This window comes from Ammospiza nelsoni, chromosome 2 (assembly GCF_027579445.1).
Source record: "Ammospiza nelsoni isolate bAmmNel1 chromosome 2, bAmmNel1.pri, whole genome shotgun sequence".
Taxonomy (NCBI): Eukaryota; Metazoa; Chordata; class Aves; order Passeriformes; family Passerellidae; genus Ammospiza; species Ammospiza nelsoni.
This window is the reverse complement of record NC_080634.1, coordinates 80,945,053-80,970,830: the sequence shown is the minus strand read 5'-3', so window position 1 is coordinate 80,970,830 and position 25,778 is coordinate 80,945,053. Positions and strand designations below refer to the sequence as shown.

At 41.8% G+C, this 25,778-nt stretch overlaps 1 protein-coding gene across 4 annotated transcripts in view; it reads left to right on the top strand.

Annotated features, from left to right (window-relative positions):
* Positions 1-1,961: 1,961 nt before the first annotated feature.
* Positions 1,962-25,778, top strand: part of GGACT (gamma-glutamylamine cyclotransferase) — a 28,090-nt gene continuing 4,273 nt past the window's right edge. Inside the window, exon 1 of one of the 4 annotated variants that reach the window (XM_059466068.1) lies at positions 1,962-2,033. Coding sequence is in view for 1 of the 4 variants with exons in the window: in XM_059466067.1 (XP_059322050.1) it covers positions 14,335-14,395 (61 nt within the window). In the remaining 3 variants the exon portion in view is untranslated. Of the gene's footprint in view, positions 2,034-3,625; positions 3,751-4,853; positions 4,881-14,292; positions 14,396-25,778 lie in introns of those variants that run through there. The other 3 variants (XM_059466069.1, XM_059466070.1, XM_059466067.1) reach the window with 3 other exon arrangements.

The following is a 25,778-nucleotide window of genomic DNA, read 5'->3' as shown; positions in this document are numbered from 1 at the left end:
AATCTCCCCCTGATGGAATTATAATTTACCCAGTCAGAGCTGATTGCAGCACAATCACTGGGTTGGGTTTATTAGTTCCTATTTTATCTTGGGAGTTCTGCCAGATGTCTTTGTGGCCTGTAAATTCCACATTGTGTCCACTATCAGTGGTATATCCTTCTTCCCAAGCTTTATTAACCTTCCCCTAGGTCTGAGATCATTGAAGCATTTCAAGCCTTAAATCCTAATAAGGCAATTCTACCAAGTAATTTGTTTTTCTAACACCTAGACATCACCTAGAGCTTGCTTGTTAGGTGTTATTTGCTCACAGATTGAATATCCCTGCTTGTTGATTAGGCTTAAAAGCATACAAAGAGCAAATATCAAAGAACATCCTTTCTTAAGAAAATGTTTATATATATTTACACATACATATTTACATATGTCGTTTTGCAACAATCCTACCTAGTATTATAGGTGGAATAGAATTATTGACTGGTAATTGGGTAAAAAAGTGAATAGTTATAAGAGACACAACCTGGCTTCCACTTAGTAACTGGTCAAGGAGGAAGAACTGACACCAAAATATCATCTGCTGTCTCAGTAACCAAGCTACAGAATGGTACTTGTATGCTCCAGAGAGAATCATATCCTATGTTGGAAGGGACCCATAGGGATCATCCAAGCCCAACTCCTGGCCCTGCATGCACAGGCCCTGCAGGCAAGAGTCACACTGTGTGCCCAGGAGTGTTGTCCAAAACGCTTCTTGAACTTTGTCAGGCTGATGCCTGACACTTCTCTGTGACCACTTCTCTGGGAACCCTGTTCTAGAGCTCAACCATCCTTAGGTGAAGAAACCTTTTTTCTGATACCCAATTTAAACCTTCCCTGACACAACTTCACAGGCCATTCCCTTGAATTCTGTCACTGGTCACAAGAGATCAGTGTCTGCCCCTCTGTTTCCCCTCATGAGGAAATTGTAGACTGCAATGAGGTCTCCCCTCAGACTCCTCCAGGCTGAACAGACTGGTCCTCATATGGCTTCTCCTCCAGACTGCTCACCATCTTCGAAATCTTCCTTTGGACACTCTAATAATTAAGTATCTTCCTTATCTTGTGGCACCCAAAATTGCACAGAATATTCAAGTTGAGACCACCCCAGTGCAGAGCAGAGCAGGACAATCCCACTGGTGCTGCTGTGCCTGGTGTCCCCCAGAACACGCTTGGCCCTCCTGGCTGCCAGGGCACTGCTGACTCACACTCAACTTCCCGTCAACCAGGAGACCCAGGGCCCCTTCTACAGCACCAGTAGAAAGGGTATCTCACTTATTCCTCCTATCAATGCATTTACTTTAAAGTGATTTACTGTGTGGAACCTGCACAGGCTTTACTAGAGAGCAAACGGATCCCTACCGAGCCAGCTTAAGGGAATCTGGCTGGGAACTAGAAGCTGCCTGCAAAGGGGGTCAGCAGAAAAGCACTTAGCAGCCTCAAAGTTTAAAACTCCTGCCTCAGCAGGCTCAAGACCAATCTGTGCCTGCAGCCAAAATCCCCTTCTACAGAGTAGTCAACAACGTTTATAAAAAAAGGGGGGGTTTTTAAAGGTTCTCCAAAGGCCAGTTTGGCTGCCAAACGTTGCACTGCTTCACGCATGTTTATTACGGCCTCCAGCAGGCGAGGCCCCGGCCTCGGGAGCGGCCCTTCCCGGAGTGCCGGGCGCTCCTCCCGCTTTGGCAGCGGCCGCGGGCTGTCCGGCTCTCGCGGCCCCGAGCCCGCCTGGCCGCCCTGGCCGCGCTCCCGCCAAGCACGATCCCTGCCTCTGGCAGCCGGGGCCGGCTCCGGCCGGCGGCTCTGGCCAGCAACCCCGGCTCACCCCCGGCCCCGCGCCCGGGCTCTCCGCGCTGCCCCGTCCGCAGAGGAGGGAGCGTGAGCAGGCACCGCCCCACGCCCCGCTCCGCCCCGTCGCCTATTCCCCGGAGAGGCGCCCCGGGACGGGCAGAACGCGGAGGCCGCAGGCGGGACTGGACCCGTAGAAGCAGCGGCAGCGCTGGCGAGTGAGTGTCCCGAGGAGCGGCGGGCAGAGCGGGGCGGGGCGGCTGGGCCGGGGCCGGTCCGCCCTCGCCACACGTGATGCCGCGGGGAAGCGGAGGTGGCGGCACGGGCTGCGGGAGGGCCGGTGGCGGGCAGGGGCTCTCCCGGCGGGGCGGCACTGCGGGGAGCGCCCTGCCGAGGAGCGCCCTGTGGGGAAAGCCCTGCCGGGGACAGCCCTGCCGGGAGCGCCCTGCGGCCCGGGCCGCGCTCCGAAAGCCACGTGGGAGCCGGCCCGGCCCGGCGCGGCGGGCGGCTCGGGGCTCCCGGCCGGACAAGGGCACAGCAGCAGCGCCTCGGTGTGCGAGGGCGGCCCGTCGGTGACACAGCTGGGTGCAGGGAGAGCTGTCCCAGGCGCTGGACCGGCCGAGGTGGTCGGGGGCATTCTCCAAACAGAAGTGTTCGTTATGATCCAAATACTCCTTTTAGTAACGTGCCTTTGCCCTTGTAGTGGGTTAGTGATGTGTGTTTGAGGAGCCAATACCTAAACTAGAGGGAAAAGAGAAAGGAAAGAGTTCAGGTACCACAGATGCAGAGTTTAGCAGAAGGTGCCCCTGCCCACAGTGGGGCTTGAAATTAGATGGTTTGAGGCCCCTTCCAACCCAAACCATTACATGACTGTATATCCTTACAAGATAACATTTCGGAACACTTATTTTTTTGCCTGCATTGCTTGGACCAGAATGTTGGGGAGGAAGTAAATTTTTTTTATATATTCACCTCGGCTTCATTTTGCTATACTTTCCTTCCCCCACCTGTTCTGTGTCTTTTTCCATTATAGAGTTACAAAGTCTTTTTGGGTTTGGGTTAAGGTTCATTTAGTTATATCTGTGTTAATTCCAGACAATTAACTTCCTCATTTTTTGCTTCAGGTATTTTTTAATTTGCTGCTTCTGTAATTTTTGCTATGCTTTGAAAATATCAAGGTAGCAACTTCTATAGAGCTAAACATACAGTGGCACAACTGTAAATATTTCCATGACCAAGTTGTTTCCCTTAGAACTCTGTAAGGAATGAACTTGTTTTATATACTCTCCAGCTTAAGTGGGCGGTCAACCTGGAAAAGCAATTCCTTGGCAATCAAAGTTGTTCATTGTGTGACAAAGGCCATTAAGAGAGGCCTTAAATTTCACATCTCTGAACAAAACATGGGCAAATTTTCATCATTCTTCTCTCCTCCTCTTGAGAGAAGTCTTAAAAACTTAGACTGTCTCTACAGTATATTTAAGTGGCACTCATCTCCTGCCCTCACTCTGTCATAGCTGCCAAAGTCATATGAACACTAATATGTCCTCTTACCTAAGTGTAGAACAGCCTTCTCCTGCCATGACTAAATAAATGCTAAACAGAACTGATGTCTCTTTTACTCTCTGTCTCAAAACCTGAATTTTCAAAGAGGTTAAATGTTAAACAAAACAAAAAAATGGCCTTTCCATGCATTGCTAATGTTTTTGAACCTGCACCCGACTGCTGACAAATAGTAACTACTTGATATGTGGATCACACTTAATTTTCCTTGGGTTCTTGCAGCCTGTTTGCTCCTCACTTTCCCAATTAGTGTGGTTTTCTGCCATCAGCTTTGCAAGCAAGTTTCTTTGAGCTTGTCCATGAGTTTGTTTTGAGACCACTGGAATACTGAACACAGCTTTGCTCCATCATGGAAGAAAGAGTGTCATGTTGTTGGTATGTGTCATGTCATCCACTCCTTACAGCTTTTCTTTTTGGTGACTTTAAATGTGTGATTAGAGTTTTCTGTTGCTCATTTTCTCCTATCATTCAGCATAGAAATATTGCTTGGAGTGCTTTATCTACTGCAGCGTCTCCTTTTTATCCTTTAGAAAGGTTTCCCATGTCAGTTCATGCATTCCTTGGCTGATGTTTGACATGGAAATCTAGGTGCCTCCAGAGAGTAGAGGGCACAAGCAAGGCCTGGTTTGCAGCAGATATCCTGCTGTTTCTGCCACCCACTGTTCTGCTGAGCTCATTCTCTTCCCTTGGAAAGTGTCATCTAGCACTGGCTTTAGCCCTGCTCTGAGTGGGAGGCTGGGCTGGGTGACCTTCACAGGTGCCATCCAGCCAACATTCCTCCAGGTCTGTCTCTGCATTCTTGTAACTCCCAATAGTAACCCAACTGTCTGTTTTAAAGGAAGTTTCCTCTTGAAAATTACTTTCATCTGACTGCTCATGTAACCCCAGATTTTGCCAGTTGTGCTTCTCTTGTTTATATGGCTGTGTTTGTTCTTGGGGAACTTCAGGGAAATGAGGTTATGTGACTGCCAGGTCTACATTGTGAATGTGCAAGTGTAAGTACAGGCACAAAGGTATAGTCATGGGGGTGTCATGGAGTGAAATAAGAGAGTAAATTCCAGGGGTACGTTGTGGCATTTGCCTTCTGCTGCTAGCTCTGGTATGCTTTTGCTCTCTAATGGATTAGCCAAATTATTTTTCTGTAATTTAATTTTTCTGTAATGAATACTATTAATAGATACTGTTGGTAGAAAAAAAAGACACTGGGTTTCACTGTAGTTTTTGTAATTTCATTTTTGGAGCAATGCACTTTTCTATTCCTATTAAAGTCTTCTTGTTTGTTTCTCACACTCTAAAAGTTCTTTGAACTCGAACCTGGTCAAATCATTTTCATAACGCTTTTGATATAAGTAGAATTTAATGTGAAACTTGAATGACATTTTAAATGACGTGAATTGCTTAAGCAGAGAGCATGTGCTATAATAGAACACATTTTCTATATGAACTGATGCTACCTTTTATTTTCTCATCTTCCATAGATTTTTTGCAGTATTCTGACAGAAAGGGTAAGTATTACATAGATAATTGACCAAGAGACAGGGGAAATGGATGGACCCACTCGTGTCATTGAGTTAGCAAATGGAACACCCCTTTTCATTCTGTCTCTCCAAAGAGGATGTTTAATACCTTTTTTCTTTAGAAATTGAACTGTTCAGACAGTAGTAAATCACTGTTCTTAACCCAGAATCCATAGCTATCCAGAATTTTCTGCTCTTTTTCACTGCAAAGGTTTAATTACATTTTATGGACCATGTCAGATACAGCTCTCTTTTCTCCACTTCCAATTAATGTTAAAGAAGGATGGGCTGTAGCAGGATAATATCGTGTCCTATTGATTTACTATTATGGTGTTGTTGAAGAATGGCCTTTACATTAAGATTTTTGGCCACTGTGATTTCTGTAAGTGTGTCAGCTATTTGCTCTTAACATCTTGAGAAAACATATTCGATATCACTGTCACTCCTGATTTCTCTGTCTTACAAGACACCTCTTTTCCTTTGAAATTACCTACATAACCACCTCTCTCTGCACTGTTTTGACTGTAATTGCTCATGACCTTTACTAACAGCCAGAGTTACCAGTATTGTATTGCTGACATTCTGACAGAAGTTATTGGTTGTGTAGAATTGCTTTGTCTCATCCTTTCCCTCAAGCACTGCTTTTTTTCCAGTGCTGTGGGTTCCTACTAAGTGCAAGGGAGATCACCCCACCTGTGCCGAGCTTCAGTTGTGTGAGAGTAGCTGTATTAGAATACTGCTGCAATTTGAAAAATTGTGCTATCAAATAATATCAGAGTAACTGTAACTCTCTGTATCTTCTTTCTCTCCCCTCATTTTGTGTAGCCTGATGCAGCCCACAACTTTTATCACAGCAAAATTCAGGTTGGAAGGGACATAGGGAGTCACTCATCCAGCCTCCTTACTCAATGCAAGGTTGTTCGTGTGGCCAGACCAGGTTGCTCATTGTTTTATCCAACATGTCTTAAAAACCTATAGGGATAGAGACTACACAACACCTCTGGGCAGCTTGCTTCAATTTTTGTCTGTATCATGAGAACCCTTTTCCTTGCATCAAGTTGGTGCCTCTCTTATTTTGGTTTATACCTACTGCTTTTCAACTCTGTCCTGCACTGCTGTAAGGACCCTGGCTGTGTTTCCTGGATAACCACAGGTATGGGAAGACTGCTATTAGGTCAGTTGAAAGCCATCTCTTCTCAAGTTGAAAAGGCTGTTCCTGAGCTGCTTTTCACAAGGCAAGTACTCTTGCCCATGACTATCTGAATGCACTGCAGTTTGTCCATATTTTTTCTTGTTTTGGGCCCCAAAGTGGGTGCAGTATTGTAGGTGTGGTCTAGTGAGTGTCAGATAAAGGGAGATTGTCACTCCCCATAATCTGCTGGTTGTGTTCCCATTAATACAGTGCAGGGTGCTTGCTGCCTTGGCTGCTTGCTTTGTTCAGCAAGGTGTATTCATGAGTTCTAAGGCAAGGATATGTAAGGTAAACATTGAAATATCAGAAGGAACATCGATCCCAAACAGTATCATCTTGACTGCTGTTTTGCACTTCTGGCTGAGTCTTGGCTCCAGCAGCAGTCAGGGTTGTAGCCCTCCTTTTAGTGAGGAAGCAGATACAGATAGTCATTTCTCATCATGTGTCTAGAAGTCTTGCTGTTTACTTGGTATTCCAGAAGTGTTAGGAATGTTTGTTGGCATTATGTTACTTCCTGGTAAAAAATATACATAGTTTCAGTAGTGTTTTGGAATGTTAGTATAAAACACTTCTCTCTTCTCCAAAATACCTCTTTTACACCTGATCTAGACTCAAATCTTGTATAGTTTCTCTTTTGTATCTCTCCGTATCTGGGCCTGTTTAGCCTGGAGAAGGGACATCTAGAAGAGAGGACCTCATCAGTGTCTGTAAGTATTGAAGGGAGAGTGCCAAAAGGATGGAGCCAGGTTCTGCTCAGTGGTGCTGAGCAATGGGCAGAGACTGGTGCACAGGAAGTTCCACCTAAACGTAAGGATGAATTTCATTACTGTGCAGGTGACCAAGCACTGGAACAGATTGACCAGAGAGGTTGTTGAGTCTCCCTCACTGTGGATACCCAAAAGCCATCTGGTTGTAATCCTGTAAAAGTGCCCTAGGATAAGCCTGCTTGAGCAGGGAGGTGAGACCTGTAACCCACCCTTCCAACTTGACTCATTCTGTGATAGCCTGGATTTCATCCTGTACCTCTGCTGCCACCTTTGCATCTCAGGTACTAAATGTTGTCTGTGCATCTTGTGAAATATGTCAAGTTAGTACATTTTGCCTTCTGGTGGGCAGGCTGGTTTGTGTGCAGGACTTTCAATAATTAAAGTTTTATTGTTTCTGCTGACACGTGGTACTGATAAGAATCATGAGTGTGTACCTCAGCACTGCCCCCCTTAGTCTACTTCCCAAGATAACAGACTTGCATTTGAAATGCTAAGTTTCGTTTGTAGTTGTTGACAAGAGATGCACCTCACATCTCTCTACTCCAAATGGTGAAGCCTGAGTGACCAGCCTAGATTCTGAACTGTAGGAAATGAAATCAAGGTGAATGCTACCCTCTGGTTCATTGAAGGCTATTAATAGTGTTCTTTCTGAGTCCATTTAATTGAGCCCAAGTGTTTGTTGTTTAATTTACACATTAAACTAGGCTAAGGTGTGGACACTGAATTTTACCACTGAAATCAGTATGTCATTTTAATTGCCTGTGGATTCTGTGCACTGCAAGTTCTGTAAAGTTTTATTCTTGGTTGGATCTCACAATGTGTGGATTTCTCTAGAAATCAAAGGTAACAAGTTAGATAATTTTCCATCAGGAGAGGCCCAGTCTGCATATACGATAGTACTGAAAGCTTGAAGAAAAATAGAAACAAACCAATTTTCTTCAAAACATTGCTGAGAAAAATGGTCTTGGAAGTGAGACTGTAAGTAGTGAGTGAGAAATAAGGGTCTTGTTCTGGTTTTCTGTTGAAGGAATGGTGTTTGCAGTGGTTCTGAATGACAGGTAGACCTAGTCCTCCTGCCTAACTCTTGCCTCCCTTTTGTGATGACATTCTTTTGGCCTCTGTTTTTATGTCTTTTCCTCTTTTTAATAAAAATTGTACGATGACAATATTTGGAATGAGTGCTGGAATATGTAGTCATTGAGGGGATTTAGCCAACCCACCTCACCTGGACTGCAAGGACATTATTCTACAATGGTTCTTGTTAGTGTTTTAACTTGAGGAAAACTGGAAATTCCTTCATGGGTTTTGTGAAAAGCTCATGGAAAAAAAGGGGAAATGTTAGGAGTCTAGAGAAGGAACTTAATAACATAAGCACCCATAGTAACAAATTTAAGAGAAAATTAGTAGATTCCAATTTTTTATCTCAGAGATCAGAAGATAGGACTAGTTGAGAGAGAAACTCACCAGCATGTGTGAATAGAAGAACTGAGGACAACTGAAGAAAAGAGTTTTCAGCAATAGTAGTTTGGTGGGGATGAAAAAAAATATACTTGCCATGATTGTCAGCTGAGATGTGATGGTTGTGGATTTATTGACAGGAATAGAAGGAGGATAATAGGTACTAATTTCTTTATTCCCCTGATTGCATACCTGCACAGGTGCTGCTCAAGGGAAGCTGTGGCTTGAAGAACATCTTAAGCCCAAACTTATTTCTGGCAAAATAAGAACTCTGAAGAGGAAGGGATAAGCCTACAGAGGCTAGAAAATGGAGGGGAAAAGATAACTAAAAATTACTGTGTAGAAAACATAATCTTGGAATGAATGTTATCTTCCAGATATGTTTGAGTGTATATCAATTGCTGTTGATCTTCTTTGAGGCAGTTTTTAGTGAAGCCTTCAAAACTTAGATTTTCTGTGGAATAAGTAGGAGTGTGAGCTCAGTGTTCCAGAACGTTTTCACTGAGAGGAGATGGAGTACAGCACACATATGGAGTGTGGCTTCATGTACTGTGGAGCAGTGCTTCAGAAATCTGGTGCTGCTTGTGAGGTGCAGAGATCATGCTTGGTAAGTATTAGGATGGGATGTAGGCATCGGAGAACAACTAAATTTAATTTTGATGAGATTGCACTGACCCTACACTGTGTTACTAAAGTGTACCAATAACTGAGAAACTATATGAATGGAGAGGAATGCTTCAACACAGTTTATGGAGTGGAGCCCCAGGCTTGATTTAGCCTTAGCTGAAAATTACATAGGGAGTAAATCCCAGCAGGATGCTTACCATGCACATAGACATTTCACACATCAAACCACCAGCCTGCTCCAAGGCTGCAGTCCTTGCTGTGATGTAGTTCAAATATACCTGCTATGAAAACTTTCAGGATATGAATCCAGCCACAGGCCAAATCTTACTGAAGCTTTCTGAAGCTCATTTCAAACATGATAAGTAACACAAAGTTACGTACTTGGGAGCTGTCTGGCTGGGGAGAGTGCCCAAAGGGAAGGTGATATGAAGGGCTCAGAAAGAAGAATCTCTGCCTTCTGTGGACTCTGTAGATAGAAACAGCTCTCTTAACTATTAACTCTGGTAGGGGTCAGATTCAAGAGAGAGTGAGCATAAAAGAAAATCAGCCTTTAAGAGATTTAAATAATATTACAGGTTAATGAATTTTTTCTTTTGATTCAACTGTCCTAAGGTAGTGGGCCTTACTTCATTATTTGGGTTCCAGGCATAATTAATGTCTCAGTAAAGTGAATATGTAAGTGGTTACAGGAAGCCTCAGCCTGCTTAACAGAAACAAAACATCTTTGAGAAGAAAAGCAGATGAGCAGAGAAAGAAAAGGATTTGATAGTGGTTTTTCCATCTTTCTACTATGAGACTTCTTACTGAGATATACTGACTGCTGGTTATTCCTCTCCCTCCTCTTCTTGTTTATATTTACCTTTATTTATCTTGTCAAAATACCAAGAAATTTAGGTCAAAATATATCTGGATCCATCTGTTCATCTAGTCTGTTCTTTTACTGCTAGTAGTTATTATATCTTTTAATTAAGTATGCTTAGTGACAGTTTACTATATTAATGGAGGCCATCAAGTATCTTTAATTTTGTACAGGAGGAACTTAAAAATTTTCTTCATAATTTCTGTATAACAAAATAATCTCTTTAATTTGTAATATTGTAGTCTGTATGTCTTAACCTGTAACTTCTGTTTTGGTATTGGTTTAGGTGGAAACTCAGATCAGGCTCTGTATTTTAGCTGTCTTTAGCAGAGGTTTATTATCATAGCAGTCTTATTGTGAATGCAGGATGTGTTTATTCATTGACATGCAGATCCAGTTCAGTTTTGAATTTTGTTAAGTGTATTCTTTTGATATAATAACTTTGTGTTCTCAGTCTTATGACAGACTGAGAAAATTATCGAGTCCATTATTGACCTTTCAGTTCTAGGTTTGTCAAACATTTTGATTGGTTTTAGGGGCACTTTTTTGGGGAGATTTTGAGATTGACCATCAGTGTTGCTGCAACCAGATTTTGAGCAGAGTCTGGAGGGTGATGCAGCAGACACAAGAGCTGGTAGATGATACTAGAAGGAAGGAACAGATGACATTGCCTTTAGGATAATTTGTCTTTCTGTCCCTCCTGCCACATCAGGTAGTTTGGTTTGATGTTAGATATGTCAAAACTTAATCTATTTGGCTTATTTTTGAGATTCTTTATGGGATGGATTATTTATTTGACATCTGCCCTACCCCTCTGTGGTTCTCTGTGCCAGCCCATTAAACCATCAGCACACAACTACATTATCAGCTGAGTTTTCACTTCACGTACTAGTGATCCTTTGGGAGTTTAATTGGGGAAGAGTGTTAGGAAATAATTTCAGTGACAGTGAAACAGTCTCTTTTAAGCTTGATGATTTTTGTCTCTTAATGGGAATAAACTCCCCAGTAATCTTCTCCTTTTGTGATGTGTGAACACTCTGCAGTACTAACAGCACACACAATTTAGTGTTTACTTAGACAGCTCTGGTTGGATCCCAACTCTCATTATTTCTGTCTTGTGGGCAAAGCTGCTGCAGATGCAGCTTTTGTAGCATGTTTTCTGAGCTACCATGATACAATCACTTAGCAGTCTAAGAAATGTGTACTAGCTTACATTGTTGTTTTTGATGAAACCTGTGACACTGCTGTGGATTACACTCGTATGTGTGTGCTGTAGTTTACCTGTGAATCACATATGCAATGGATAAACAAATGTGTGTGTAAGATTGTTTATTGTATATCTAGAAAAATAGCAGTGTCTCTTATCTACAGTTGACACATCAGCAGCTTAGAGGAAAACTGTGTGAGGGTATAGATTTTTAATGGTACCATATCAAAGTGATGTATCTCACCAGCATGCTATCAATAGAACAAATAAAAACTATATGCCTATAAACAAAATATAAGTTATATTTTTTAATATTTATTAAATAGCAGTTATTTCAGAACTGCTTGGGATCAAGATCTGTCATATCTGTGAACTAAAAACAGTTTTTGAGATGAAAAATAGATACAACCAGAAAGATTATTTTGTGGACTCAGATTTATAGTGGCCTTTATGTATAGTAAGTAAACCAGGAAGCCTCAAGGCACAAGTGTGTGTAGCTTTGTACCTGGGGAGCAGAAGTTTCAGAGTAGGCATGGTACTGGGGAGCTGTGCATCTGTTCTTGAGGCAGTGGTGTCAGAGGCTTAGGTTGTTCATGCACTTTGCCTTCTTTAGGTGCTTTTATCAGCCATAGATGTACTGCTGGGCTGGCACTGCTCTGTCTTTGGCCTGTCTGAGTTCAAGAGGCATTTGGACATTTGGGCAAAGCTCTCAGGCACATGGTGTGATTGTTGGGGTGTCCTGTGCAGGGCCAGGAGTTCTACACAAGGATCCTTGGCAGCACCTTCCAACTCAGCATATTCTATGATTCTGTGATCTCCTCGGAAGTAGAAAAATTAGATTCATGCCCTTTGTCCCAAGGGCTCTAACCCATGTCCCATTTGGTCTTGTTTGGCCTTTTGAAGCTAGATCACAGTGCAGAAAGCAATGCAAGATTCATGGGGTCAGAAAGCACTCAGTGTAGCACCTCAGGATTATATCTCTGAGTGTATTTAGGAGGCACTGCATGGAGTAAGAAGGGTTGGGAATCCAACATTTCATCTGCTTTTCAGGGTTATTACTGTTTGGGAAAGTAAATTTCAAAAATCAAGTAATTGTAGAATGTACCATCTATAAAGAGGCAGGGAGTGGAATCTATACTAGAAACCTCTCCTTGAGGTATCAGGAATGTACTGACTGAACCTCAGAATTGGTCTCTTGCAGTCTTCATGAGTCCAGTGTTCCTTTCCATGTCTAGCATATGATTCAAACTGCCTTTTATGTTTACTTTAAAAGGAGGAATAAGAGATTGTCTCATCCAGTTCCTTGGCAAAAGGCAAGTTTTGCAGCAGTAGTGTTATTTCTGATGGAGGTTTGCTGTCCTGCTGAGGATAGGCAGTACTGAAGGATTCCTAACTTAGTTATCTACACTCTTCCTGGGCACCCTGCTTATCAGGAGGTGGAGAGTCTTTCTAATGTCCATCTTCAGAATTTGAGCTTATTGGATCTTCTGTTAAAGCAGATGTGGAAAGAAGCTTACAGCTTCTTTCTCCTCCAGTATGATTTCATATTCTTAAAGGCAGGATGCTATTTTCTCTAAAAGAAGTGATCATAGTACAGGCTCTTCATTTCTGTTGTTTTCTTCTGTAGATTTTGGTTTCCTGACCTGTGACTGTTCTCTCTGTCCAGCTGATCACTGTTCTTTACATGTCGTGCTCAAGGCTGGGTATACTACTCAATTTATGGCCAGATTAGAGCAGGATATTTTTTCTAGCCCTACCACATTGTTGACTCTTGTTGACTTCATGATCATTGCACATGTCAAATTTCTTTCTGTGGAAGTGCTGTTACACCAATCTTTCCCCAGATTTTATGTGGTTGATTATTCCTGGCTTAATCTTAGAACTTTGTTCTAGCCTTACCTGAACAGCTGCTGCAGAGCAGCAGTCGTGCAGGGGCTTGTGACTGTCTCATTAGCCTTGTGCACATCATTCAGTATTTTCATTACTGGTGCTTCCCTACTGCTGGAATGAGCATAAAAAATCCTGAGCATATGTCCAGTTTGAGATTCACCGCTGATAAATACTAACTAGTCTTTCTAAGCAGTTTTGGAGTTCGGTTTTTTTGTGGGTTTTTTGTTTGTTTGTTTGTTTGGAGGGGGTTGTTTGGTGTTTTGGGGTTTTTTCGTCTAAATACCACGAGTTCTTGTTAAATAGTGTTTTTCTGGCTTGCTTGTGGGAGTATCATGAGCATTATCAAGGTCAAAACAAAGTAACTGCTATGGATCTAGACAGATGATTTTCAGATGATTTCTTTTCAGCACCTGCACATCTTACCAGTAGTAGAGATGAGAAACTGCCTCTATGTGCACTCTAAATATTAGGTTTTATTACTAAAAGGTCTTCATCCCTTCTTTCTTCCATAGGAGCTGACATTGGAAATAGGGTGTAACTCCATCCAAGCCGTGTCCCCTAGGTCTGCCTGGGCAGTCTTGTGGTGGAGGACACACCAGGCCACTCTGCTGAGCAGCTCCAGATAAACCTTTGTGACCTGAGTATTACTTTACCAATTGTCCTTCTGCTTCTGTGCACATAAGCATATTCTGAGTCAGTGATCCCTGAATAGTTGTATCTTTTGGGAGAAAGGGGTGCTCTATGGTCTTTTTTGTTATTATTACTATTTTTCCCTTTTAAAAAAGGAATAAGGGGCTAGTGAGTCCTAAAATAAACAACACCTTGTTTTACAGAAAACTACTGGTGTTTGGTTTTGGGGTTTTTTTTTGGTTTGGAGGATTTGTGTTCTGAAATGCTGAAGCAAACAAGTGGTGGTGTTATAATAAATACAACTTACCTGTAAAACCTGTCTAACTTGGTTAACCCACCAGGCTTAGGCTGTCTCTTAAAAATTACTGATTTATCTTAACATCTGTTTAAATCAAGCATTGAGGAGAAGAGCTACTTTTTCTTAATGGCTTGCATCTCTTTTCCCAAGCTTAAGCTTTTTTCCTGCTCTTCATGCTCTTTTATTCTTTTTATGGGCTGATGTTATTTGATACCATTATTCAAGGTTGTATTGCTTGCCTGTCTTCCTTTTAGGGGATCTGGAAGCCTGTCATCAAAAACCTGGCCCCACAGATCAGCCTAGAGGTAGTAAATGCCTTGTAGACACATAGGGATCTCCTCCAATCCATAGGGATTGTCTGTGGAGCCTAGAAATGCACTCACCTGAAATTAATTCCTGTATCAGAGTTAGCTTTCTGTTCTAGCTTTAAAATCCACAGCGATTGCACTAAAACCTGAAAACTTGTACCTGTGGAAATGCTTCTACCTTAACTGAAAAAGTACTGAAGGACAATATGACTTCTGGAAAGTCTGCTGCAGGAGACCCAGGCATAATTAGTGGAAGTGTCAGTCTGAGTAAGTTTTTAAAAAATTAATCATAATAATCTAGATCACATCTTCCTTCGTTTGCTGATACAGAATTTTCTGCCAAAACAGAGACTCCTAAACCTTTTGATTCCTAAATACTGCATTTGTATGTTATAATGGAGTGTTTTCTATCTTTCTTGAATAACAAGCTTATGACTTTTGTTTTTCCCAAGAGTTCAGGATTCTTTCACTGATTTATTTGTAATGCTGTATTAAAAGAAAAATACAACTTAAATCTTACATCAGTTAATCTAACTGCCAGCCATAATTCCATTTGGGCTTTGGAATAAGCATCAAAAGCTGAGAAAGTTTCATTTTCTTGTGCCCGTTATCTAAATATTAGAGCAAATAAATGCATTATTTTCTCATTAAAAAAAAATACAGGGTCACCAGTTCTGGCTCTTTTCATTTCCCTTTAATTTGTCAATTTTTATCAGCTCTATTTTGCTGATAGAGTGGGAAGAAGGAGACACTGAAATTAATTAAATTTTCTTTGGTATTCAACTTTTTCTTTAGTGTCTTGGGGAGCTCCAAGCAATAATCAATCAAAATCGCTCCCCTCTGTCTATTCTCGGGGGAACTGTAATAATAACCAATTAATGCAGCCCTAGACTGAACAGAAGGGTCTTGATTAGCCCTTACAAAAATTGATTGCACTTAGCAAAATTCTGGTGTAGAGGAAATCACCAGTTAAAGTGCTTTTTGGAAAAAAGGTTTATGATTTAGCTTGCTTGAAATACTGAAATACAGCAAAATTTTCACTTTGTTCAGTCCCTTTTTGACCATGTCTAAGGAATGAAGGCTTTTAGACACCTCGAGCCTCATTTTTAAAATGACCTGCCATGGTCAGTTAACTGCTAATGCATCAATTAACAAAAAAAAAAAAAAATTAATCTGTGTGCATTGCTTGCCATAATTTTCTACAATTCCACTTCCTTTGAAGTATCACTGCCCTAAAATCAAAGCGCACACACACACACCACTGCAGAGCGTTTTAGAAATATATGGTGTTATTCTGGTGACACCAGGTGTTGGAAGTAAAAAATGTAATGCATTATGTATTCAGAAGCATGCCTTTACTAATTGATAGTTACTGTGGGGTAAACGGTGAGCTAGGGAGGGTTTGTAATTTGCCAGTCATTTGTCTGTTTGAAAGAAATATTCATGTGCAAAGTCAGAGGTTATTTGATCATTACCTGTCTTTTAAAGTCATATCAAAAAGACAAAATGTTGTATGATTTCTCTTCTTTCTGTGTTTGAAGTATTATACTGTTTCTTGATTTACATCTGGCTCTCTAATTATATTATTTAATTTTTCCTCAGTTAATTAGCATCACTAAGTGAGTGTTTGCTTAAGGAATGCAGAAGTGAAATTAACTGAGATTTCCAGATGTCCCTAGATACTGTCAAGTCTGGGAGAAATGCTGTTCAGAATAATAACATTATTCCTGTGTGTGGGCATTGGGAGTTGCCCAAGTCTAGCAGTATTTGGTGGGGAGAGTGGCACTGGGAAGGCACTGATTGATTCATTCAACAACTGAAACATAACTTCCTATGGCAAACATGGACTAAGAAGTTATTTAGTAATGTTTTGTGCATTTTCAATACCCTGTGAATAATGCTTATCGTCAATATTTTTCAGGTAGCATCATTTTAACTCCAAAATTACAATTTTTGGTTAATCTGTAAGATTGCCCCTTCTTATTCCAGTTTTTCCTTGTCAAATGCATTTGGTGTGAGGGTGTACCAGTGTTCATCCAGAACTACTTCTTGAAACTCCCAAGCTGTATTTGCTATGAGCCAAGACCTTTCAGTGCAAGCAGTCTGTTTTTAAAAGTGTGGTGCTGATTGTATTTACTGGAGGCTGTTCTCTTTATTTGTGGCATAAAAATAAATTATAAGTGGTGCTTGCCAATTTATTTTAGTAGGAGCAAAATTGCTGACAGGAAGAGCAGTTGGTTTTTATATTGTATATCAGTTGTGCTGCTGTATTTCATTTGTGTTGAAAATGTCTGCTGATCCCAGTGCAAGAGGAAACTTTTCACTTAGAAGGATAGAGAGGTCTTGGGACTTGCTGTTCCCTGTCCTACTTAGCCTGTACACTGAAATTTGAAAAAGCATGTGGAAGTGAATTGGAGGGTACTCTACATACCACTGGATATTTGGGATCTATTTGGAAAAGTGGGATTCCAGTAAAATAGCAGCATGTGTGAATTGCTTTCTTATTTCCACAGCATACCCTGAGAAAGCAGGAATTCACTTCTGCCTCGTGTCCCATGGTGTGGACAGGGGACAGTGGCAGTTCCCCTTTCTGTGCTGGGTTCTGTGCATCCCCTTTGCTCTGCTCTGTTGACAGCTAATGTAGCCAGTTTTGCCATCTTCTTATCTCATAATTTTGGTCTGTATTTGGGGTGTGTGAGGAGGCTGTTGTGGGGAGATACTAAAGCTAATCAGAGGATATGCTAATTTGTAATGGTGGCTTAATCTCCTTTGCATGGGACCTGCTCCAGTCCTAAACTGGATCATCTTAAGATGTAGCTTGAGGCATTCAGAACATTTTATACTGTTATATTGCCTAATTCATGCCAGTTTTCTCAGCATAAACTCTAGATTGATGGATAGGTGTAGTTGGACACTCTCCTAGATTTCAGTGCCTTAAGGTATGTGAGTTTCTTCTGATGTGCCCACAAAGTGATTTGGATGGCTTATGTCTCTAGAATGCTAATTTTATTTTTAAAAATTTAAAAGGTCCTTTTCAGCTGCTCTGTATGCTGTCTTGATGCAGAAATGTATCACAGATGGAAACCACCTGGTTTGTAAACGTAAAATCCTTCACAAAAGCCATTAAAGTGTTTCCAGAGGAGGGTGACCAGGGTGGTGAAAGGCCTCGAGGGCAAGACTCACAAGGAGTGGCTGAGGTGACTTGGAGAAGAGAAGGCTGAGGGGGGACCTCATCACAGCCAGCAGCTTCCTCAGGGGGGGCAGTGGAGGGCAGGTGCTGATCTCTCTGCTGACCTGTGACAGGACACAAGGAAATGGATGAAGCAGGGGCAGTCCAGACTGGGCATTAGGAAAAGGTTCTCCACTGAGAAGGTGACTGGACACTGGAACAGGCTCCCCAGGGAAGTGGTCACGGCTCCAACCCTGTCAGATCAAGGAGAGTCTGGGCAGTGCTCTCAGTCAAATGGGTTAGCTTTAGGCAGTCCTCTGAGGAGCAGGGAGTTGGACTCTGTGATTCTTTTGTGTCCCTTACCAGCTTGAGAGATTCTGATTCCTTTATTGCCTTCAAATGATGAGTGCCCCAGAAGCTCTTGTCTGTGGTCCCCAAGCATATGGTCTTGCACTTTGTATCATTAAAAGCCATCTTACTTCCATTACACAGTTCTTAGGCCATCTCATGTGGCTGTAGCATGAAATGATGCTCTTCTGGATGCATCACACACAGATGTGGTAGGCACACAGCTAATATCTGTAGTATGATGACTAAGAAATAAAACAACACTGATTCCTGAGGAATATGACTGGTAATTTTGTCTGTGATTATCACTTATTTTAATATAGTCCATTATAATCTTCCCTTAACTTACTCCTTGTTCATAGACAGTTCTTCCCTATGACTTGGTCTGGAGATGTTTTAACTGATTATTAAATAATGAACTCCAATCTCACTGTGTTATCCTTGTCAGAGTAAGTTGTTTAATGACCCTGGCCTGGCTTTTTTTGCATTCAGAACCACATTGCGTATTTTTTTTATTTTATTAATCCCCTTCTCATTTACTTCCAGCACTTAATTCTGTTCTTCTTCCTTTATCAAGCTACTATCAGAAATTCTTTCTCAAAGGTCACTGAAGAGAGGCTGCAGAGCATGTATAAAGCCATTTTCATTTATGTAAATATTTTATTTGTAAATAATTGACTGATATAAATTAAGACAGATATTATGTAATCCTGTAACAGTCTTACCCTTGCTATAAGATGTCCTTCATTAAAGCTTCCATCCAAGCATTCTGGAGGGAAAACGGGCAAGGAGACCTTGAATTAGAGTAAATTCTATGTGTCATCATAACACTAAAATAGCTTTTATCTGCAATTGCAAATGTATATGTAGAAATAGGGAATTATTTCCATCAGTAATTCTTGTGAGACTCTTGTGGCTGCATGAGAAGATTTAAGGGATTATGTAGTTGGTTTTCCTCATTTTTCAGTAAATACAGGTCTTACAGACCTGTATTAAATTTTGCATTAGATTATAAAACCTGTTTTTTTTAAAGAGACCAAACCACTCTTTACCAGAAAATAAACATTTAATTTTATTTGAGTTTGGTCAGTATATCTTATGGATTTGAAAGCAAATATTCCAGTGCCTTGCTAAGTGCAATTTCTGTCTATTTTGGATGTCCCCAGAATATGCATTTGTTTCTTCTGTGTAGAAGAGAGGAGGCCAGTTAATGTATTTACTTTGGGATGAGGATGCATTCCCTATTGAAGAAGGACATGAGGCATGTTTCAGACTTCATTGCAGGAATTTGCAAGTCATTCTTAGAGACCAAAAATCAAGACCAGGACAGTTGAAATAACTCATTAATTCTCTTCTCATCATGATCTGTGACTTACTTGTTCTGTAGTAAACTCGTTACTAATTTCTAAAGAGGAGTGATATGCCTCAGTGGGATTGAAGTTAATTCTGAACATCTGTTTGTAGTTCTTTGTAGTTTTTCATTTGATGTCCTGTTTTGGTTTGTATTTTCTTGCCTTTTATTATATTAGAAAATGGTGGAAGAGATATGTTGCTGAGATATGGATTGGGTTTTTATTTCTGACTTGAATTAAGTTACAAGCTGAAATTCACTTTAAAAATCCTTTTGTTAAATAAAACTACCAGATAGCTTACCAATGTAAGACTTGCATATACATTTAATTAGTAAGACAAATAAAATAACTGCAGTGAATTATAATAGAATCACAAAATCACTTAGTTTGGTAAAAGGTCTTTAAGATGGAGTCCAGCTGTTAACCCAGCACTACCAACTCCATCAGTAAACCATGTTCCTGAGAACCACATCTACACATCTTTTAAATACCTCCAGGGATGGTGGCTCCACCAGTTCCCTGAGCAGCCTGTTGAGCTGATTTATTTTGTACCAGTATCCCATGTTAAATATTATGCTCTTCCACAAATTTGATTCATACACTGAAAGAATGGTATAAGGCTTCCTTCTTAAAGAAAAAAAAGCTTCTGTGCACCTTTAGTAACCTCAGCTCTGGTCCTGTAAATGTCAAGGAGGGCCTCTCCTCCTTCTGTTGCTACCTAGTGGCATACATACAAATGAAAAAGCATAACTATTAGTGTAACTTCTGTGTGTATAGATATACTTTATTGTCCACTACTCCTTCTGAACCTCACAAAATTTCTATGACCCTGCTTCAGGGTAAATATCCTTGGCTGTTATCCCACACTATCTGTACCCTTTCTGGTGGTACATTTAAAATTGTGTTTGCATTTAAATCTGGTGGCCACTAACACTTCACAAGCAAAGCATGCCTCTGTGTAGAAAATCCTTGTAGCAAATGCATATGGATTGTCTTTCTTTGATCATTTAAAGCAGCCCATAGCTCCCCAGGATTCGTGTGTTAAAAAAAAACAGTCTTTTGAGTTTTTCTGATGTTTAATTTCTGGCACATTGGTCAAAGGTTTGTGTTTCAGTAACTAGTCCATGCTGGACTGGAGTATGTAGCCATTTCTGAAGGAAAAATACTACAGTATAATGTACACTGTTGGGATATATACCTGGATTTTTCTCTTTGGCACATTTAGCAGAGCACATTTTGTTCCCTGAACATCTGTGCTCTCCTTTGGTTTTTATCAAGGTTTGAGGAGCATTGTACTGCAGGGACCCTTCCACATGGTGCTGCAGGGCTCAGGCACCTTGACTCATCCCAGGGAGACATCCTGCTACCACCAATGGAGCTGCTGGTTGGAGTGGCCTCCTCTATTCTGTCAGGATGTCCAGCTACTGGCCCTCCCAGCCAGCCACAGAGCGAGCCCCAAGAGGCCCCACTGGGTCTCTCCTGGGCAGGGCCTCTCCTGCCTGCAGCCCCTGCCATGGCACTTCCACGGAGTAGGAGCAAAGGCTTCCCAAGCCACAGGCCCTTGCCAGTGGGAGGATGCTTTTGCTCAACAATGGGGCTTTATAAACATCTCCCTTCCAGGCTGGGTCGCACTCCCAAGGGACGGTGCTGGGCCATGACCTGGGCACCTCTCCCCTCCTCACAGAGGATCATTGTGCAGCTGTTCCCTCATTTCCTTTGTGGAAAGGCACCTCACGATCCCACACAAGACCTCATCTTTTCTCGCTTCCCGTTCTCTCTCTCGCCATCCTTTCAGTGTAGGGAAATACATTCCCATGCTTAGGTACTCCAAGTGTTTGCCGTGTTCCACAGGCCGGGATGATCTCAAAACAGGAGCTGACCGCTCCGGGTATTGGCATGTAAATTAATGTGCTGACCCCGCAGGGAACCCGTCCAAGCTGCAGGCTCTGTCCCCAGTTTCAGGATGTCGGCGGTTTGAAACTCTGGGCTCTGTTCTGCATCTCAATGATGGAAACCACTTCAAATTCACCATGGCATAAACAGGGCTGCCCTATCAAAAGTTGTTTTTCTACTTTTCTCCTGTAACAGCAGTCTGGCATTTAAAGCATATGCTCCATTCTTGTGAGTTGTTTTTTTCCCTTACTGTTGTGTAGCTACAACAGTGTAAACACCTATGCTAAAAGTGCAAAGATATTTTTGTGTATATAATTTAAATTAATTGTAGTGTACACAAAACTGCATTGTAAGGACCCTCCATGCTTGAGTGGGATTTTGAGAAGCCATCTAGTCTCTTGTCTTTCTCTAAGACAAGCATCCATGATAGTTTGAACAAGTTTTCAAGGATTCCACACTGTTTATTCATTTTCAGTAAACACACCTCAGTTGGCACTCACGACTAAGATGCTTGAGGTATTGCAATGTTCTTCTGAAACATCAGTGTGTTGCTCAATACACTCAAAAAGGCTTGGGGAGAATGGAGTGTGAACAAAGGAGGAGATGCAGTTTTTCTCTCTATATAAATTCATGGTTTGTCTGTTCTTAAATGTTTCAGGTGTAGTTTGCTTATGTCAGAAAGCCATAGGAGAATCAGTAAAGAGTGCTGCTTGGTTTGTTAAATATATGTAGACTTGTCAGCCATCAAGAGAGTAAACACTGGAAAAGTATCTGGTGGCACTGAGGAGGTGCACAGAGCCCCCTGAGTCAGGAAGATGAAGCAAGCGGGCATCAGGGAAAGACCCCACAGTGATCTGGCCTCATGCGCACATGTGGAGTCACTGCCTGGGGCTGCCTTCCGTGCTGCTGCTGCCATTGCTGACACAAAACCAGGCGTGAGAGCTCACAGGAAGAAAAGGCATCTACACAGCACAACACTCAGTGCTCATCACTTTGACTTGGGGAGGGTCTGGACCCAACTCTAGAAATGCATCAATGTTGCCTTGTCCTGTTCTTGTGCTGTGATGCTGAGGTATCTTGTTGACCACCCTAAGATAGAGGGCACTTGGCCCTCAAGTTTTTTTGGGGTCATTTGTTATGGTTGTTGTTATGGTTGTTGTTAATGATTGTGTGCAAAAAATTTTGGCTGGCTACATGTATGCAGAGAATCAACTGTCACTTCTTAAAACCTTTACCCATATTTGTGGGTGATTATGCCCCATCTCATCAGCTCCTATTTAAGCTCCTGCTGGTTCATTCTTGGCCAAAGTAGAACAGTTCTGGACTCAGTGCTCTGCCCTGAGCTCTTTCTAAACAGTTTTGTAGTCCACAGGTTTCTGAATTGAGGTCCCAAGATTTCAGTGAAACTTGTACAACATGACTTGATATTAGGACAAAACAGTCAATACTTACATAATTTTCTCTTGAGGTGACAGCTTTCCCATCCTTCCTCTCAACTCAGTTTGTCCACATCCACTGAGCTTCTGTTTTTTTCATTTGCCTTTTCTTGTCCTGATGTGCTGGCAATCCCCTCCTGTCTCTGCACTCTCCAGAAATTTGGCCTGTTAATCAGTCTAATGTTGTGTCCAGTGTGTTTTCTGCATTCCATCCCCATCATCTTTTTGCATGTGGTGGTTTTATCTGTTTATTACTTTGAGACCTTCTAAAAGTCACTTTGGGAATTAAACTCTTTCTATAAGCAATAAAATCTAACACATTTTCTCTATGCAATACAGTTGAAAGTGATTTGGAATGTTTTCAAACAGACAAAAGGCAAATATTTTTGATGACAGAGGGGCACAAAGCATGTGAGCAGTGCTGTGATTGATGCCTGTCCCAAGGGCATCCTCACTCTGCCTCCTGGCAGACACTCACAAGATACTCCAGTTTAAGCACAGGAGTGTTGGTTTGGGGATGTGAGTTATCCAAGGAAGAAATGAAAGGAATCTGCAAAGAAGTTTAAGTGGAGTTTCAGGTAGTGCCCAGTAGCCCCAGCATGGCCCTGGTTACTCCAATACTCTTGTTTGTTTTCACAAACCAGCGCCTCACGGTTTTGGAGCGGGTGACCGCTGCGAGGAGACCACAACCTCTTAATTTCAAAGGAGCCATCGTTTCTCTGGTGCCTCTGTGGTTAATGTAAGAAAGGTGTCTTGCCATTAACTTTTTCAGAGGTATTCAGCAAGGTTGGGAAGGGGTCGGCCCAGGCAGGAAGCCCTTGTCTGTGCTATAAAGAAAATAGCAAGCAACAAAATGAAAGCATCAAAGGACCAACAGGATGCGGTCCCAGGAGTCCTCTCTGGCATGTTAGTCCTTCTTGAAAGTTAGCATTGAGTGAAGAGTGACCTTAAAACTCCCTTCATTCAAACAGACTGGGCTCAAGTTTAAAGTTCAAGGCATTTTGTTTTTTCACCTGTTTCCTACAGTTTTTAAGAAACTTCTGAAGAATTAATGTGTAACTATATCTGGTCACAGAGCCAATGCAGAGAATTTTTCTCAAGGGAAAATAATGTTACTGTATGGAGTGAGAGAAATGGATACTTTCTGAGTTAGGTTTTATTTTGTTGAAATTTCTTCTCCCAAACCCACTGAGAGCATGATTGCAAACAGCCCTGGAGCCAGTGTAATGCACAGCTCTGAGGCCATGCTTCATTTTTAAAAGAAGCTGGTAGGGTCCTCTAATTGTCTGAATTGTGGTAAAAAAAATTAAAAAAAAATAAAAAAAGGTGGTTTTTGCCAAAGCTGCTGCTGCCACTTGGGGAGCAAGGTCTTATTTTGGGAACAACTTGGGAGCAAAGAGCCTGGTTGCAGCTTCATCTGTGAGTGCAGGGTGAGTGAGCCAGCAACTGGCTCCATGGCCACCCACCCTTCTCTCACCCTGCTGGAGCTGTTGGGCTCCAACAAAAACCAAAGCCCTGACGCAGAGCTCCATTGGTGGGTGAGGGTGGCTGTGGAGACAGTGCTGCTGCCCTGCCTGCACTAATGGTGAGCAGCACCCGGGCTCCTGGCTAGCACCGGTTGTGAGCCACTTTTCACCCAGCACCACCTACCTGTGTGATGCTGAAATGGTTCCTGTATTTTCTGATCTTTGCATCTTGCCTGATGAAGTGACTAGTTTACAGATCCTACAAGTGATCTGGCAGGTCATCTTTCATAGCTAAAAGAAATAGTTTGCCAAGATGAAGTACAAATTTCACTCGTGTTTCTCCATGCCATTAAATTTTCATGATTCTGGTATGAATATTTCATGAAAGTACTTTCTGAATGGGTTTGTTTTGTCCTGGCAGCTAATATTCAGTATAAGTCTGAGCGGGTTTTGTTTGGTTTTTGGCGGGTTTTCTTTTCCTCTTAGGTGGTTTAGTGACGGTAAGAAGTGTCAAACTGCATTAAGTGAGAAGAGGCAACTTCTTGTTGGTGATTCAGCAAGGGGGTGCCATCTGTAACTCTTTTCAGCTGCTTAGTGGAAGCAGTGTGAAATGACCCTCAAATACAATTCTGCTCTGTGCTCTCCTGCCACAAGGTGGCTAAAACTCTTTTAAAAGCCCAGGATTTGCGAGTGCTTTAAGTGATGCTAATACACCTACAGCCTTTCTGCAGCACAACACACAGCACACTGGAGACCAGATTTATTGTGCAGCAAATTGTGTATGTCTTATTTATATGGAGCAGTGATCAGGAAATGTTACCACCAAGTTTATTTCAATCCCTCCTTGGCTGGAGGGCTGGGCTTCGCTTTGTTGTTGGTTTTTTTTAATAGAAGGAGAAGTCTCTGTGCTCAGCCCATCCAGCGTGAGTGACAGGGCCACTGTGGGGCACAGAAGTGCCACAGGGAGCTGTGGCTGTAACTCCAGCTTCCCTCTCCACCTCTGTTTGTACTGCCTGCTGAATCAATCTGCTCAAAGGCTAAATCAGAAACACTTGCCCAGACCTGGGTGAGCAAGTTCCTTTGTTGCTGTTGAATTCTGCACTGGGATGATGGGCGCCTTTCTTTAAATGGGTGATGTTTCCCAACAGCCAGCTGCTGTGCCATCAGGAACAGGGAAGTTGTTTTCACCAGTTTCAGGAAATGGTGACACTCTTCTCTGTGAACTTTTTGGAAGCCTGTCTCCAGTTGTACAGTAGGGACAGGGCTTTTGTTTAATGGAAATGAAGCGTACCTTTTCCTTACAGATGCACCACTCACTATAGAGCTTTTTATGTGCGTTTTAGGTTTCCCTTTTTATTTTTTAACTTATTAACTCTGACAAGTAACCTCTTGGTTGTGAACAATTTAATTCACAATTCATTTTTCTGATTCAAAGTGAACACGAGTGGCCTAATCCCCTAATGGGAATTAATTGCATGTTTCAATGCTTAACTCTGATCCTTTCTCAATCCCCACTGGGACAAGTTTCTTCCTGAAGGATCTGTGTTTGTTATTCAAAACACAATCTGAAAGGTAATGATTTTTCTTATAAAAGAGATTCGGGCCGACTGAATATTAATGCTCTTTTTATTGTGAGGGAATGAGCTGCATCCAAGAAAAAAGCTCGTTTATGTAATGAAGGATAAATTACTCTGAAGTATATCTGATAAAATACAGGGAAAAAATCAGTGTGTTCTTATTCCCCTAAGTGAAAGTAGTTTGCCAGTAAATGAAGGCACACACTGTTTTTGCTTGGAAAGCTGTATTTTGATACAGAGAAAAACTGTTTGCTTCACCAAAGGGGAAATTGCTTGGCTACTGAGGATTTTTAAATGACACTGTTCTCAGCGAGCAACACACCCTTTAGGATAACTGACCAAACCTAAGTTTACTAAAATAATAGTAAATTGCAAAAAATAGATTAAATTTCTACTTCCAGTCTCTTTT